This window comes from Lissotriton helveticus, chromosome 7 (assembly GCF_964261635.1).
Source record: "Lissotriton helveticus chromosome 7, aLisHel1.1, whole genome shotgun sequence".
In the NCBI taxonomy this organism is placed as follows: domain Eukaryota; kingdom Metazoa; phylum Chordata; class Amphibia; order Caudata; family Salamandridae; genus Lissotriton; species Lissotriton helveticus.
The window spans coordinates 352,707,948-352,724,951 of record NC_136068.1 but is presented as its reverse complement, the minus strand read 5'-3'; the positions used below and the strand labels follow the sequence as shown (position 1 = coordinate 352,724,951).

General features: G+C 48.4%; 1 protein-coding gene across 4 annotated transcripts in view; it reads right to left on the bottom strand.

Annotated features, from left to right (window-relative positions):
* NCOA6 (nuclear receptor coactivator 6) overlaps window positions 1-17,004 on the bottom strand; it is a 410,255-nt gene that overhangs the window by 232,148 nt on the left and 161,103 nt on the right. For all 4 annotated transcript variants that reach the window (XM_078652166.1, XM_078652165.1, XM_078652167.1 and 1 more), the window contains exon 4: window positions 16,579-16,734. In XM_078652166.1, coding sequence (XP_078508292.1) covers window positions 16,579-16,734 — 156 coding nt within the window. The remainder of the gene's footprint in view (window positions 1-16,578; window positions 16,735-17,004) is intronic.

Here is a 17,004-nt window from a genome sequence, read left to right as displayed (position 1 = left end):
CTTCCCTAAAGACCTGAAGGAAACGGTGACAATCTCCTTTGTTCTCTCAAGAATAGATTGCTGAAATGCCATACTCGTCAATCTATAAAAAAAAACTGTATGAACAAAATTCAGATCTTACAAAACGCAGCAGCACGACTTCTTTTGGGCATCCCCAAACGTGAATCTGTGTCCTTGTCACTTATGCATCTTCATATGCTTCCCGTTAAAAAAAGTATAGAGTTTAAAGCTCTCCATATTGCCTTAAGGGCATTGCATGTTTGTGGCCTCGAATTTTGTAGGCAAAACCTTCTCTGGTACCTTCCATCTAGAACTGTTCGCTCTGACACAGCTTATAATCTGGTGGTTCCCAGATTTACAAAATCTCAATGGGGTGGAAGGAGTTTCATAAACATTACCTCAAGACTCTCTAACTCTCTTCCGATTGAACTGAAAATACAACTGAACTGCTGTTATTGAGGAAAGGTTTAAAAATGTGGCTCTTCCACCATTAGTCTCCCTTTCATCAATCTCAATTCTATCAACTACCTCCACAGAGCTCAGCGCCTAGACACCGCAGGGTATTAGTGCACTCTACAATTCTCACTTTCAATTCAAAGGTTTAGTCCATTAAATCAAACAAAAGAATTTTTGAACAGCAGTCATTCTTAACTCACATATATGAAGGTGCTTTCATTTATGATAAGGAAAAGGTGACCTGGTGTAATAAAATATTTGCCTAGGATTGCACAATTTGAGACCAGTTTATGGGTCATGCGAATTACAGTTAAGTCGAGTAAATTATTCAAGTCAATAGACCTGCAGAACTGGTAAAATGTGTATGATTTTTGAAGGCCTGGTCGGTTTTATGCTCCTCACTGTTTGAGAGGATGCGTCATCCAAAAAGAACATTCTCGATTCACTTGGACATAGGAAGAGATTTTCAAGGATAAGGAATCTCCAGGATGCCACATTCATCAAGAATAGGAAATACTGAATAAAAATGCATGCACAATTAATGGTGAAAATGTTAGTCTATTAATTTTGTACAGTAATTACACTTTCTGATAGATAAATCTGCCGTGTGGATTCCTCACCTTGTGAATATCCCCCTTGCGTCAGCAACATTCGGAATTTTTTCTTCGTAGCACGCCGGCGTGGACGACGTCACAGGAGCACGGCATCGCGCGCGACTCCGTCTGACGTCACCGACTCCTTATTAGACCCACGTCGGCGTGATGACATCAGTTCCCTTTTTTCCGCGTCGTCGACGCTAACGGTTTCTGGGATCTTCTGCGATACTTTGTATCTTCTACTGTTATAGTATTACTATTTCATCTTTATTTACTCCTTCTTCGTCGAGAATGTCGTCGAGGAAGACAGGATTCAAGCAATGTGGGTCTTGCGCTCGTATGATGTCGATCACCGATCCTCATAACGATTGCTTATGGTGTCTTGGATCGGACCACGATGTTAAAAACTGTCGATCCTGCTTCAAGATGAATCCTAAGGCGTTGCGAGAACGTGAAGCAAAACTTCTTCTTGCGAAGGTAAAGGGAAGAGAGACTGGGAGATCTTCGAGGTCGACGTCGAGACGCTCGAAGTAGAGACAGAAGTCGCGTTCGAAGTGGAGATCGAGGTCAAGGTCCAGAGCGAGGTCGAGATCCAGAGAGAGGTCGAGATCTGGATCCAAGTCGGCTTCGGGTCATGCTTCAAGCTCCTCAAAGAGGAAGCACAAGAGGAGAAAACACAGCTCAAGACATCATTCTGGGAAGGAGTCTTCGGATTCGAAGAAGAAGTCTCGTAAACATCACAAGGACTTTGTATCTCCTTCTCCCTTGCAGTCTCTCGGAGGTTCCCCGGCTCCGGAACAAGAACCGGATCCGGTGTCACACCATTCTTCGGAGCATGAAGATGAAGAGGAAGTTCCTCGAGCTCCGACTCCGGTAGAAGCCCCTGTAGATCAAGAGGGTCAGAATGTACCGATGTCGGAGCAACCTCCTCCAGAACATCCAGTAGGTTCGTACCCTCCCTTTCCTGGTCCAGGACAGGACCCCTCGCATTTCCTTAATGCGATGTTTGGAGTTTATTCGAGAGCAATGTACCCCACTGGTGCGCCGGCTGGTCCCATGGGTCCATTGTCTTTCAACTTGGGCATTCCTCAAAGTTACGCCCCAGCTCCTATTATGCCGTTTATGCCGGCGCCTTATACACCTTGGCTCGGTACGGCTCCACCGAGGTCATCGACTCCGCATACGGCTTCGCCGACTCCGGATCGACCTCGTAATTTGGATCGAGGTACCACGCCGGTCCGTGAGTCTCGTCCTCCAGCTGCCCCGGCTCCTCGTTCGACGTCGGATCCGGCTCTGTCGGAGTCGTTACCGGATCCAACGACTTCGGTTCGTATGGAATGGTCGAGACGCAGGGCTCAGCGTCTCTTGGAGGAAAAGAGGTATGAAGATTCTGATGTAGAAGAAGGTGAACTTCTAGATCAAGGGGACTGTTTTGAAGACCTACATAGTGCTAGTGGTCTGGAACTCTCTCCTGAGTGGGGTTTACCATCTGTTTCTGATGCACCATCTAAGGACGTGGCACCCTACCATGTTGTTATTAGAAAGGCTGCAGATCTACTCAATCTGACCTTACCTACTGTTGAGTACAAACCTAACATCCTCACAGAGGTTTTACACTCTCCTTCTTCTATTATAGAGCCTACACTTCCATTTACTGAGGCTTTAACTGAACCGATAATGGAGGTCTGGAAGAGACCGTTGACTGCTCCTGCTGTTTCAAGGTCTGTGGCAAGACGCTACAGGGTGGCACCTGGTGACCCCGAGTTTCTCTCTTCACATCCTTCACCAGAGAGTCTAGTGGTACAGGCCGCTTGTTCCAACAGGTCTGCAGGTTCTTTTCCTCAGGTGCCGGCAGATAAGGACTCTAAAAAGTTGGATCAGTCTGCAAAGAAGATTTTCTCCTCAGGTAGCATGGCTCTAAAATCTACTAATGCTACTTGCCTTTTGGGGAGATATTTTCATGCATTGATGGACTCTGTAAAGCAGTTGTCATCTAAGCTTCCAGAGGATGATAGAAAAAACTTTAATGAAGTGGTCTCTGATACTCAAGCTGCAGCCCGCTTGGTAATTCAGAGTGGTATGGACACAGCAGATTCTGTTGCCAGGATTATGGGCTCTACTGTTGCCACCAGAAGGGCAGCATGGCTGAAATCCTCTGATTTCTCTGCAGATGTACAATCCACGTTGTTGGACTTGCCTTTTGATGGGACAGGTCTTTTTGGGAAGAAGGCGGATGTGGCTTTGGAAAGATTCAAAGATAGCCGTGCTACTGCAAGATCTTTGGGTCTCCAGACAAGAGGTTCTACCACTAAGAAGTTTAGAGGGTTTGGTAGATCCTCCTTTCGTCCCTTCAGACAAGGCCAGCAACAACAGCAGCAGCAGCAAAACCCTCTGTACAAATCTTATAGAGGTAGACAGAAGGGTCGTGGACGTGGTCGTCAAGTCTCCTCTTCCTCTACTTCCTCCAATAATACCCAACCCCCACCTACATCGGCAAAGCAGCCCTAGATCCACCATTCTGGATCATGTGGGTCCGGTAGGGGGTCGGCTTACTCATTTTCTACGGGATTGGGAATCGGTTACATCAGATCTTTGGGTTCTCAATCTCGTAGAGAATGGGTATGCACTTCCTTTTCAGGAGTTCCCTCCCAATTACCCTCCTTGCCAAGGTTATTGTTCGGAGGACCATCTTCTTCTCCTGCAGGAAGAAGTCCTGGCACTGTTCCGAAAAGGTGCGATAGAGGTGGTTCCAGAGCAGGAAAGGGGTCAGGGGTGCTACTCCCGGTATTTCCTGATACCCAAGAAGGATGGAAGGCTTCGGCCTATCCTGGACCTCAGAATTTTGAACCTCTATCTCAAACAGGAGAAGTTCAAAATGCTCACACTTGCACATGTTCTTCAAGCGCTGATGGCAGAAGACTGGATGGTGTCGATCGACTTGCAGGATCCGTATTTTCACATCCCCATTCTGAAGTCGCACAGGAAGTATCTCCGTTTTACGGTGGGATCGCAGCACTACCAGTTTGCGGTCCTTCCTTTTGGGCTTACTACTGCGCCTCGAGTTTTCACCAAGGTGATGGCAGTGGTGGCTGCGCATCTCAGAAGAACGGGGATTCCTGTGTTCCCCTATCTGGACGACTGGCTGATCAAAGCAGAGTCGCCAGAGAAGGTGCTCCATCATCTGCAAGAGACAACTCAGTTGTTGCACAGGTTGGGCTTTTCGATAAATGTACCCAAGTCTCACCTGGTGCCCTCCCAGCGCAACCTGTTCATAGGTGCGGTACTGGACACTACTGTATGTCGTGCATTCCCTCCACCTCAAAGGATTCACGACATACAGGAAATGATTCCTTTATTCTACAATGGAGCAGTTGTTCCAGTCCTGAAGGTCCTTCGTCTGCTAGGTCTGATGGCTTCTTGCATTCTGTTGGTCAACCATGCACGCTGGCACATGAGGGCACTCCAGTGGTGCCTCCGCAGGCAGTGGTATCAGCACAACGGAGATCTCAGGGAGTCAGTGAGGATCTCCAGAGAAGCTGTGGCGGATCTGTCTTGGTGGAGCGTGGAAGGCAATCTGTCACAAGGAAAGCCTTTTCAACTTCCTCCATCAGTGGCCACATTGATAACGGATGCATCCACTCTCGGGTGGGGTTCTCATCTGGGGGACCTGGAGGTCAAAGGGCTTTGGTCTCCAGAGGAAAGGTTGCTTCATATCAACCTTCTAGAATTGCGGGCGATACGTTTGGCGCTCAAGGCCTTCCTCCCTTCCCTTCGCGGTCAGTCGGTTCAAATCCTGACAGACAACACGACCGCGATGTGGTATATCAACAAGCAGGGAGGTGTAGGGTCGCAGTGTCTCTGCAGAGAGGCTCTGCGTCTCTGGTCCTGGGTTCAGGACCATCGGATTTGTCTGATGGCAAATCATCTGGCCGGAGTTCTGAACGTTCGTGCAGACAGTCTCAGTCGGCAGTTCTCTGCCGACCACGAGTGGAGGCTCCATCCGGAGGTGGTTCGCGACATCTTTCAGATGTGGGGGACTCCTCGGGTGGACCTGTTCGCCACTCGCGAGAATGCTCACTGCCTGTCATTCTGCAGTCTCCAGTTTCCGATGCAAGGAGCCTTGGGGGACGCGTTTCAGTTGAGTTGGAAAGGTCAACTCCTTTACGCGTTTCCTCCTATACCCTTGATTCCTCGGGTTCTGAGGAAGATTCGCCAGGACCGGGCCCAAGTCATATTGGTCGCCCCGGATTGGCCAAGAAGGGTGTGGTACATAGACCTTCATCACCTCTCCTCTCACCCGCCGCTCCGTCTCCCTCACAGGGCAGACCTCCTCTCTCAGATGGAGGGGCAGGTTCTACACCCCCACCTCCAGACATTACACCTTCATGCCTGGAGATTGAACGGGGCAACTTGAATTCCATTTCTCTCCCTCACGATGTGGTGGATGTCATTCTTTCTGCCAGGCGTGACTCCACTAAGTCCATTTATTCGTATAGGTGGTCTAAATTTGTCTCTTGGTGTAGGGAGAGAGATGTTGACCCTTTGAAAGCTCATTTGTCTGACATTTTGCAGTTTGCTCTTTCTTTGGCGCAGAAAGGATTTGCTGTTGCCACAGTCAAGGGGTATCTTTCGGCTTTGTCGGCTTTTCTCTGTTTGCCGGATCAGCCTTCTCTTTTTAAGTCTCCAGTGGTTTTAAGATTTTTGAAGGGTCTCACTAATAGATTCCCTCCTACTCCTTTTGTTGTTCCTCATTGGGATTTGAATCTTGTGTTAACCTATTTGATGGGTTCCCCCTTCGAACCCTTACACAAGTGTCCCATTTTGTCTTTCAAGACGGTCTTCTTAGTAGCAATCATCTCGGCAAGGAGGGTGAGTGAGCTTCAGGCTCTTAGTTCCAAACCCCCATTCCTGACCATTCATGCTGAAAGACTGGTTCTTAGGACCAGGGCTGCTTTTCTGCCTAAGGTGGTAACTCCCTTCCATCTAGTACAATCCATTACCCTTCCTACCTTCTATCCTCTCCCTCACCCATCTAAGGAGCAAGAGAGACTACACCGTTTGGACCCTAAGAGGGCGGTGTCTTTTTATCTGGACAGAACTAAAGACTTCCGGATGGATGACCAGCTGTTTATTGGTTTTGCTGGCTGCAAGAAGGGCAGAGCGGTGCACAAGCGCACACTTTCCAGGTGGATAATCCTGTGCATCAAGATTTGCTACTCCCTGGCGGGTAAGGACCCTCCTGAGGGTATTAGAGCACATTCAACTAGAGCAAAGTCTGCAACATCTGCTTTGTCTAGGGGTGTTCCTGTTGAGGACATTTGCAGGGCTGCGACTTGGGCCTCCCTCCACACTTTCGCGAAGAATTACTGCTTGGATTCCGAGGTGAGGAGGGACGGCCACTTCGCGCGCTCTGTTCTCCAAGATTTCCTGGTATAGCAGAGTGGTCACCCTCCTCCGGGAGTGGGGACTGCTGTGGGACTCTATTCACAAGGTGAGGAATCCAAACGGCAGATGTATCTATCAGAAGAACAAGTTACTTACCTTCGGTAACGCTTTTTCTGGTAGATACAATATCTGCCTGTGGATTCCTCACATGCCCACCCGCCTCCCCGTTGTCCACTCTGCTATACCTGGTTTTATTGTTTGTATATATTTTGGTTTTTGATGCCTTTGCTATGCACTGTGTGCTATTTTGGTTTGTATGTACTGTGTGCATTGTATATATATGCATATTTGCTGTCGTTGGTCCGTCCGGGTGCCTCGAAGGCACGGAAAAAAGGGCGGAACTGACGTCATCACCCCGACGTGGGTCTAATAAGGAGTCGGTGACGTCAGACGGAGTCGCGCGCGATGCCGTGCTCCTGTGACGTCGTCCACGCCGGCGTGCTACGAAGAAAAAATTCCGAATGTTGCTGACGCAAGGGGGATATTCACAAGGTGAGGAATCCACAGGCAGATATTGTATCTACCAGAAAAAGCGTTACCGAAGGTAAGTAACTTGTTCTTCTCTTGGGCATTAAGCCATAAGATATCACGCAAAGCTCAATTGGGTATATAGCTCCCACACACTATCATTCATTACGGTGAGCCAGCTAAGCCAAATATGTTTTCTAGGATTTCCCAAATTCCAGGTAAACACTGAGGGTTCTATTAGGAAATTGCAGGCAACTCCAGGTTTGTCTTGTGACCTACTGCAAGTCGTGGTTTTCTTGCAATCTGGAACCACGATTTAGCAGTTTCGACAGAGCATATAAACAGTTTCCTTCTGACAAACGTAGGTCAGAGTGGTACAGAGTGAATATGCTACTTACCAGTATGCATCTGTTCTTGGCATGTAGGGCTGCTAACATTCATATCTGTAGCATAGATCGCCGCCTAGTGTTGGGTTCGGATGATTGCACATGGTTGTCCTGGAAGAGTCTTCGAAGTATCACGAGATAGGTGGCTCCTCCCCTGGACTACAGTGCGCATGGGCATCGACTCCATCCCCAGATTGTTTTTAGCCATTGTGGCAAAGATGGAGTTTAACAGTGAAAGTGATGGCCATGCTAGAGATTAAATGCAAGAAAAGTCTGCAGCCGCTACGGGCGCCGCGGAGGAGGGCGGGCGATATGAATGTTAGCAGCCCTACATGCCAAGAACAGATGCATACTGGTAAGTAGCATATTCAGTTCGAGGCATGTGGGCTTCTAAATTCATATCTGTAGCATAGAATACATAGCAGTCCCTCCATTAACGGCGGCCGCCCGTGCCAGCTGCAGAAGTCTGAAAAAGTGTTTTAAGAACAGCCTGTCCTACAGCTGCCTGCTGTTTGGAATGCACATCTACACAGTAATGTTTGGTAAACGTATGTGGTGTAGACCATGTGGCTGCCCTACAAATGTCTGCCAAAGGAATGTTACCCAGGAATGCCATGGAGGCCCCCAACTTGCGTGTGGAGTGTGCCCTGGGGGGGACCGTTAAAGTGCGCTTAGCCTTCTGATAGCAAACTGAATACACTTAACGATCCACCTGGCTATTCCTGCTTTGGAAATGGGGTTGCCTTTGTGCTGAGCTGCGAAGGCAACAAAGAGTTGCTGTGTCTTTCTAAAGGGTTGTGTTCTGTCAATGTAGTACATAAGCGCTCTTTTGACATCAAGCGTATGGAGCATCCTTTCTGCTACTGTTTCTGGGTTGGGAAAGAATGCGGGCAGTTCGATAGTTTGATTGACATGAAACTGCGACACCACCTTAGGGAGAAATTTGGGGTTAGTGCGCAGCACCACCCTGTTTGAATGAATCTGTATAAATGGCTCTTGGATGGTGAGCGCCTGTAGCTCACTAACACGTCGTAGAGACGTTATGGCAATGAGAAAAGCCACTTTCCATGTGAGGAACTGAAGTTCACATGAATGCAGAGGTTCAAATGGGGGACCCATCAATCTGGTGAGCACCACATTGAGGTTCCACACAGGAGCTGGCGGGGTCCTGGGAGGGATGACTCGCTTCAGCCCTTCCAGGAATGCTTTATTGGCAGGCACCCTGAAGACAGAGAGATGCTGCCTGTTTTGGAGGTAAGCCGCAATGGCGGATAAGTGTATCCTAATGGAAGCGTATGCTAGATTGCATTTGTAAAGATGCAACAGATAGCAGATGATATTAGGAATGGAGGCATTGAGCGGGTTAATAGCGTGCTCGGTACAGTAGATGACAAACCGCTTCCATTTTGCTGCATAGCAAGCTCTGGTAGTGGGCTTCCTTGCCTCCCGGATGATGTCCATGCATTCAGGGGGAAAATCAAGGTAGCCAAATTCTAAGACCTCAGGAGCCAGATCGCCAGATTGAGCTGCTGCGGATCTGGGTGCTGAATGTCTCCACGGTTCTGCGTCAAGAGCCGGGGTGTGAGGTGCAGTCTTTGATGCGGTACCACAGAGAGTTCGAGGAACGTGGTGTACCACGGTTGTCGCGCCCACGTTGGAGCAACAAGGATGAGTGTCATCGAGTGTTGCCTTAGCTTTCTTGCCACCAGCGGAATGAGAGGCGCTGGGGGAAAAGCGTACGCAAATCTGCCTGACCAGTTCATCCATATCGCATTGCCCTGCGACTGTGGGTGAGGGAACCTGGCGGCAAAGCTTTGGCATTTTGCGTTTTCCTCCGTGGCAAACAGGTCTATCTCTGGATGACCCCACTGCTGGAAGTACGGGTGGAGTACTGATGGATGTATCTCCCACTAGTGCATTTGGTGGCTGTACCTGCTGAGCAGGTCCGCCATCTGATTGTCCGTGCCCGGGAGGTGTTCCGCCATGAGGAAGATGTTCCTCTGAATGGCCCACTTCCACATGCTCTGAGCCAGATGAGACAACCGTGGATAGTGCGTACCTCCCTGCTTTTGAATGTAGTACATGGCTGTCATGTTGTCCGTCCGGATCAACACGACTTTGTTGCACAGATGTACTTTGAAGGACTTGAGAGCCATGAAGATTGCCATCAGCTCTAAGTAGTTGATGTGCATCTTCCTTTGTTGCGTTGTCCATAGTCCCTGCACCGTGTAGTGGAGCACATGAGCCCCCCATCCCTGGAGAGATGCGTCCGTCGTTAGTGTAATCTGTGGCACAGGCTCTTGGAACGGTCGGCCCTTGCAAAGGTTGTGTGGATTCCACCAATGCAGAGAATTGTATGCCCGACCCGTCACCAACACTAGGTCGTTCAGTTGTCCTTGAGCCTGAGTCCACTGATGCGCTAAGCATTCTTGGATCGGACGCATATGGAGTCTCGCGTGCGGGACTATGAAGATGCAGGAGGCCATCATGCCTATCAACTGCATGAACACTCTCGCTGGGAGTGAGTGTTGTGGACTGAACTTTTGGATCAGCGACTGGATGTTGGCGATCCTCGCTGGGTTTGGCTGAGCTGTGGCAGCCAGAGTATTGATAGTCGCGCCTAAATACTGCCGCACATGGGCTGGCTGGAGGTGTGACTTCGGGTAGTTCAGTGTAAATTCTAGACTGTGAAGGAGGTGAATGGTGTGGGACATGTCGGCGGCGCACTGCTGGGCTGACTTTGCGTGCACGAGCCAGTGGTCCAGATAAGGGTAGACATGTATACTCTGTCTCCGAAGGTGTGCCGCCACTGTCGCCAGACATTTTGTGAACACTCTGGGAGCAGTGGTCACTCCGAAGGGGAGCACCTTGAACTGGTAATGCCTGTTTTGGATGGTGAACCTGAGGTACTTTCTGTGGGAGGGGTGGAGTGGTATGTGAAAGTAAGCATCTTTGAGGTCCAAGGTTGCGAGGAAGTCTCCCTGTTGTAACAAGGGAAGAACCTGCTGCAGTGTCAACATGTGAAAGTGTTCCGGAAGAATGTACTGGTTTAAGGGGCGGAGGTCCAGAATCGATCTGAGCGAGCCGTCCTTCTTTGGGATTAAGAAGTACAGGGAATAAACCCCTGTGCCTTCCTCCTCCACCGGCACGAGCTCTATTGCGCCTTTTTGCAGCATCACTAGAACCTCCTGCTGCAATAAGTGCAAGTGCTCTGCTGACATAGGACGGTGTTTTGGGGGCATGGGTGGTGGGGTGGATGTCAGTTCTAAACAATAGCCGAACTGGATAAGTTTCCTGACCCACCTGTCTGTGGTGATGGACTTCCAGACGGGCAGGAACTGTTGGAGTCTCCCCCCGACAGGTGTTGGATGGTCGGGGGGGCAGTGACAGGGAGTCACTGTTTGTTGGCGGCAGAGGTACGGGAACTGTTGTTGCCTCTGCCTCTACCCTTGGCACTGTTTCCTCTGTATCCACCTCTGCCCTGCTTGCTGTAGGAGGATTGTGCGCCACTCTTATTGAATGGCGTCTGCTGCGACATGTGCCCTCTGTTAACACCTCGAGTGCCTGAGCGACGAAAAGTGTTCCCTCTAAATTGTTGTGACTGGAGAGCCCCCATGGACTTGGCAGTCTCGGTATCCTTTTTAATCTTCTCCAGGGTGGTGTCCACCTCTGGGCCAAACAACCTGTCTGGATTAACGGGTTGGTTGAGGATAGTAGTTTGTATCTCCGGCTTGAACCCCGAGATGCGGAGCCATGCCTGACGCCTCAACATCACACTAGTGTTGATCGCTCTCGCTGCTGTGTCTGCAACATCTAGCGCACACTTTATAGCAGCGTTGGAGATGAGCTTCCCCTCCTGGATAAGCATTTCAGCTCCCTCTTTAAACTGGTCTGGGAGGTGTTGTAACAGCTGCTCTAGGGTGTCGTAATGTGCCCTATCGTATCTGGCCAACAGAGCTTGCGTGTTTGAGATGCGCCATATGTTGGCCGCCTGAGCTGCTACCCTCTTCCCAGATGCCTCCAGCACTTTTGACTCTTTGTCTGGGGAGGAGCTTCACCCGTCGTCTGGGAGTTTGCCCTCTTACGGGCATTAGAGACCACCAAAGAGTCCAAAGGCAACTGGCCCCGTATGTAGGTGGGGTCGCCAGGTGCCGGTCTGTATTTCTTCTCGATGCGTGGGTTTACCACCCGGGATCTTGTGGGTTCCTTGAAAATGTCTGCTGCATGCTTAAGGACCCCTTTCAACATGGGGAGAGTCTTGACAGTTTTTTCAGCAATAGAGAAAGTGTCAAAAAGGAAGTCCACTTCCACGGGGTCAGCATGCATCTCCACCTTATGGTTTGCAGCTGCCCTTTCGATTAAAGCATTAAACGCTGCAGAGTCCTCAGTGGGGGACTGTTTCACGTGAAAGACCTGTGGATCCTGGACCGTCTGCTGGTCCCCTTGATCACCAGTATCCATCCATGATTCCTGCTGCTCATCAGGCTCTGTATGAGCAGGGAAGCTGTACTCCTCATCTTGGTCACCTCCATCCCCATCTGAGTACGTGGGTGAAGGTGTGGCACTCCGCCTATGCTGAGGAAGAATCTGTTCCACCAGAACGGGGGTGTCTGCTGCAGGCTTTTTACGTTTCAGAGGAATTGTAAAGGACTGCAAAGGTTGCGAAGTAATCTTCCTTTTGTAGAGCGTGAGTTTGCCGGTGTCGGCATTGATGAAATGCTCCGACCGTTCTTCAACCAAAGGTTGTCGAGGACCCACGGACCCAGCCGGTGGAGTGGACGTCGACACGGTGTCTTTGGGCACCGACCGCGGTGCAAAGGCCTTCGGCGCCACCTTAGGCGGCAACATGTAGACGAGCGGTGCCGATGAGGTCTTCGGTGCGTCTTGTAGCTTCGGCGCGGAAGGAGTCTTCGGTTCCGATGCTGAAGCCTTGACCTTAAGGCGCTTGAGGGAGTCCGAGACCTGCTTCGTAAAGGAAGCTGACAGTTTCGCCGATCCGACTGATGTCCGTGGTCCGCCCCCTGGGGAAGACCCGAGCGTGGCCGACTTGTGGGTGTCCGGTCGAGGAGCGCTCGTGACCGGTGCGTCCGTAACACTGTCCACTACCGTAGACGTCGATGCCGATGGCTTCGGATCGATCGGTTTCCCTTTAGGGGTCACGGCCCCAGACCTCGGCTCTGCGGCCTTCACCGACTTCGCGTCGACGGGCCCCTTGGTCTTCGGCGCGACAGACTTTCCCGATGCAGGAACGGCAGTCTTCTTGGGCGTCGGCTTGTCTCCCTTGGTAGACTCCGACCCGATGGGCTTCTTCGAGCTTGGCTCCGCAACCACCTTCGGCACCTTAGCCTGGTCCGCAGCGTGCGCCTGTTTGGGGGCCCCCGAAGACGACGGCGTTGGCACCGGAGTGGACGTCTTCGGTTTCGATGGCGTGTCGGTCATCTTTGTTTTCACCGGTACCGAGGGTTTCAGTTTCGGTTTCGTTTTCTGTAATGGCGGCTCCGCGGAGGTGTCCATAGCCGAGCCGGAAGGCGGGGCCGTGGATCGAGGTGGAAGGTCGTGGGTAAGGCCGCGTGGCGATCCCGTGACCTGAGCCTTCGTGAGAGTACGAACGGGGCATAGCTCATCCTCCGAGCTATCTTCCATGGCCCCATATGCTTCGTCGTCGTCCCCTACCTTCTCGACGATTTCTTCAATGTCGGGACTGTGGTCGTCAGCTCCGTCTTCGGACTCGACCTCCATCGGGGTAGGGGAAATCTGCAGGTGACGCACTTGTTCGTCTTCCGCGGGGTCGTCAAAGATGTCCACCGGTGCTGGAGCCGATCGATGGGCCTCAAGGCGCGCCACGCGCCGAAGCTTGATCGGTTTTTTCGATCGAAATCTGGAACAGGCCATACAGTTGGCCTCGTCGTGGTCCGGCGACAGGCACTTGTTGCACACAGGATGGACGTCGATGTGTGGGTACTTGGATCCACACACGGGACATTTCTTGAATGGACTCCGCTCCATGCCGTTGAAGTCTAGCTGCGTCGACTAGGCCCCGATCACCGAAGAGTCACACGACCCCCCGGATATCCGACTCCACGAGCTGGAAGATAGACGGGACCGAACGCGAACAATACCGACGGTGCAAAGAAGGCCTTTTGGCCTTGAAGAGTTCTATAACGATTCCGAACAGGAGACGTCGAAATCACATCCGAACCCAATGGCGGAAAAAAACAATCTGGGGATGGAGTCGATGCCCATGTGCACTGTAGTCCAGGGGAGGAGCCACCTATCTCGTGATACTTCGAAGACTCTTACAGGACAACAATGTGCAATCATCCGGACCCAACACTAGGCGGCGATCTATGCTACAGATATGAATTTAGCAGCCCACATGCCTCGAACCTTTATGCACTAAGCAAAGTGGCTTAACTTTTACACTCTTCACAGAGTTGAAGAGAATTGAATTAGGTGAGCGAGACATGATGCAAATGTTTCAACCAGATAGCAGGAGCAGAAGTGTTTTGCAACTACTGGAGCTTTTATAATATAATCAGGAACAACTGACCATCTAAACAGTCAAGTCTGGCGACACCCAGGGACAGGACTGCATAGAACCTATGGGAACATTTCAGAAGAGAAAATCTTTCCGTTTAATTTTTGATTAATCTAAACAATTCCATCACAAAAGCAAATGTTTGACGTGATTTTGGTATAGAACAGAAAACACTTTAATTAAACAAGGCACACATTGCAAACAGTGCCTAAGAGTTCGAGGCTGAGTCACTTGTAGCTGGTCTCTCTGTGTCAGTCAACACACATCCTAATTTAGAGAACTGTGCAGAACAGAAACGGAGGCAATCAGATTAACTGAGACTGAAGGAAGGAATGAGGTCAGAGACATCCAAACTGTGCCCTTATTTTTCAGCTCTAGGTCTTTTTAAAATTTCAGAACTGACACCGTCAAAGTCAGGGAGAAATCTAACCATATACAGGAAAAAAGTTAGTAAGGTTTAAAACCAAATATGCCCACAGGTCAAACATAAGGTTTAGGACCACACAGAGAAAACCCTCAGCAGGCGAGTGTTTAATAAAATATGTATGGCCACACATGATCCTTCTTTACCAATTGGGGTTAAACATGATTATACATAGTTTCACACTCCAGATGTCTACTCTAACTGAACCAAGTCTAGCAGGTGACAAGAAATCCACACTGCCCCAAAACCGGATGTAATTCAGAGCTCAGACAAACTCATTTGCCCAGTCCTAGCATGCCAACCCCTCTGCACAACGTTGCGTAGGAGCATAAGAAGCAGAGTCCGAACAAGGCAATAGATGTTATGCATTTTTCCATCAATAACTAACATTAATAATCTTGACTATAGAACTGCAATTTGACCTATTGATAGGAGAGGGGGAAAAACTGAGACACGCTTGCGATGCAGGAAGATATTAATGAAAGTTGGTAACAAGAGCAAATACTCTTGATGCTCCTGGTGATGGGGACAAAAGCTAGGGGCCTCTAGTGAGAAAAGAAAATGGCTAAGGTACACTGGTGACAGGGAAAACGTTGAAGGAGAAAATGTTGAGGAGTCCAGAAGACAATGTAAATATTTACTGAGCAAAAGCTGATAGGGGTGAAGAAACACTGATGCTAAGAGTTATGAGATGTAATGCATATCGAAGGAGGAAGTAATAATGTGCAAATCTGAGGTTGGAATAGTGAGGCTATACAATTAGGCTATACATATAGCATTGATTATGATATGGCACTTAAAGATGTGTTCTCTCCCACTGTAAATTATTTTTTTTAGAACAGATTACCTCCGCTTTTCAAGGTCCATATTTAGAGAATTTGACTCCTTCACTCGAAATTAATATGACTCGACAAAAGACTAAGAACTAATATGTTTACGCCTAGATTGGACAAAAAACTGTGTGTGAGTGATTTCTTATTTCATTATCTACCTTTGAACCCTGTTACTATGCTGAGAATGAAGATCTGAGATTCAGCAACCTTGCTGCCACTGTTTTGAGGAGGAAGTGTTACTATAGCGTATGTTGGTGAACTACTACAAGAAAAGGCAATTTTGGTTGGAGGTCGTGAGGAAAATACGAAAAAATCTACAAGTCCACTTCAAACCAATTTGGCCAAGTCTCTGTATCAATGTTGGTTTGTCATCCGTACTTTTAATGCAGAGAACAGATTCTCTAGATCCCCTGATTACGACTGCCTCTAAATCTGAGATGTAGTTTTGTTGGGAGAATGCGAACAGGTTGCTGTGCATGTCTTGTGAGACTGGGTTAGATCTGTGAGACAGGGTAATGATCTTTTCCTGCAACTTCTTCAATATTTCCCGGACTTCCTCTGATGGACTATGGTGAAAGGTAGTGTTATGAAGCAACAGATTAAATATCCCTAAATTCTCAGTGATGTAGAAATGTTCCTAGTATAGTGCTGGCTGCACCCTCCGCCATCCTCCAACTTTCTGTTGTTCTATATAACCTGAAGGTGTTTCGTTTTTCCTCCTATCTCCTCTTGTTCTTTTTCTGTTTCTGTTCTTACTTATATATGGGGTGTATTATGTGAGGTAGGCATGGTTATGTACAAAGCAATGTGTTATTCTTCAGATTATCCCTTAATTGTGGGCTTTCACTACTGTCTCCCTTTTTTGCGGTCAATGGAAGTTGTCTTAATAAAAAGCTGTTGAAGAAGAAAATAATTCCAATAGTAAACACAACTAAATGTAAACCATAGTTATAGACCTGGAAGATTGAAAGAAAGTGTGTGGAGCCACTTAGCATTGTTGTGGGTGCGATCTATCTGCCTGGATTTTGGAGATCAGACACCAAAGTAATTTGGAAATATTCTTTCAGGTACTATTACGAGTTGGCATTTATACATATAACAAGCAAAATTAAAAAAAGAAAATATCAACCAGAGTTTTAGGATTATGAGGTCTTTGATTTCTCACAAACAATAAAAGAACTCCCCCCATCCCCTCCAAAAAAGTCTTGTGTAATAGAAATGTCTTGTAATTCTGGCTTAAATATTCCAATTTATGCATGGATACATGAGTAAACATATTCATTATAATGCAACAGCTGAATCAGTGATAGCATAATTAACATGAGAGGTTCACAAAAATCGAATTACCTAAAGATAGACTTCAACACAATGCAATATACTGTTTGAGGTACTGGCATAGCAGAATCTAGGTGAAGAAATATAAAATTAATACCTTCAATTTGAACAGACAGAATCCCCAGATCACGAAGCTGCTGGTTGTTATTTTGAGCCAAAAGTCGCAGACGCTCAGCTGCTTCACGAGGGATGTTGAAAGTCACACGGACGCTATTCCAGGGTTCTACTTTTTGCAATTTGAGCCTTTTCGATTCTTCTCATAGCAAAAAAATAGAAAGAAGAAACATAGAAAGTAACATTACGTGACTGAACAAAAAGGTAGTGAACACTGCAGTTTTTTCATGTTCAGTAGCCATCAGCACCATTTCTGGTACCCTTTAAACACACTCTTTCCTCAAACTATATAACACCTGTTCTTATTCTTATTCAGGAAAGTAACTAAGACCTTACTTGAGCGACTGAATGTTCTAAGCTCTCTATTTTCCTAAATTAGAAGCATACAGAGCAAATCTTCACTCTAACA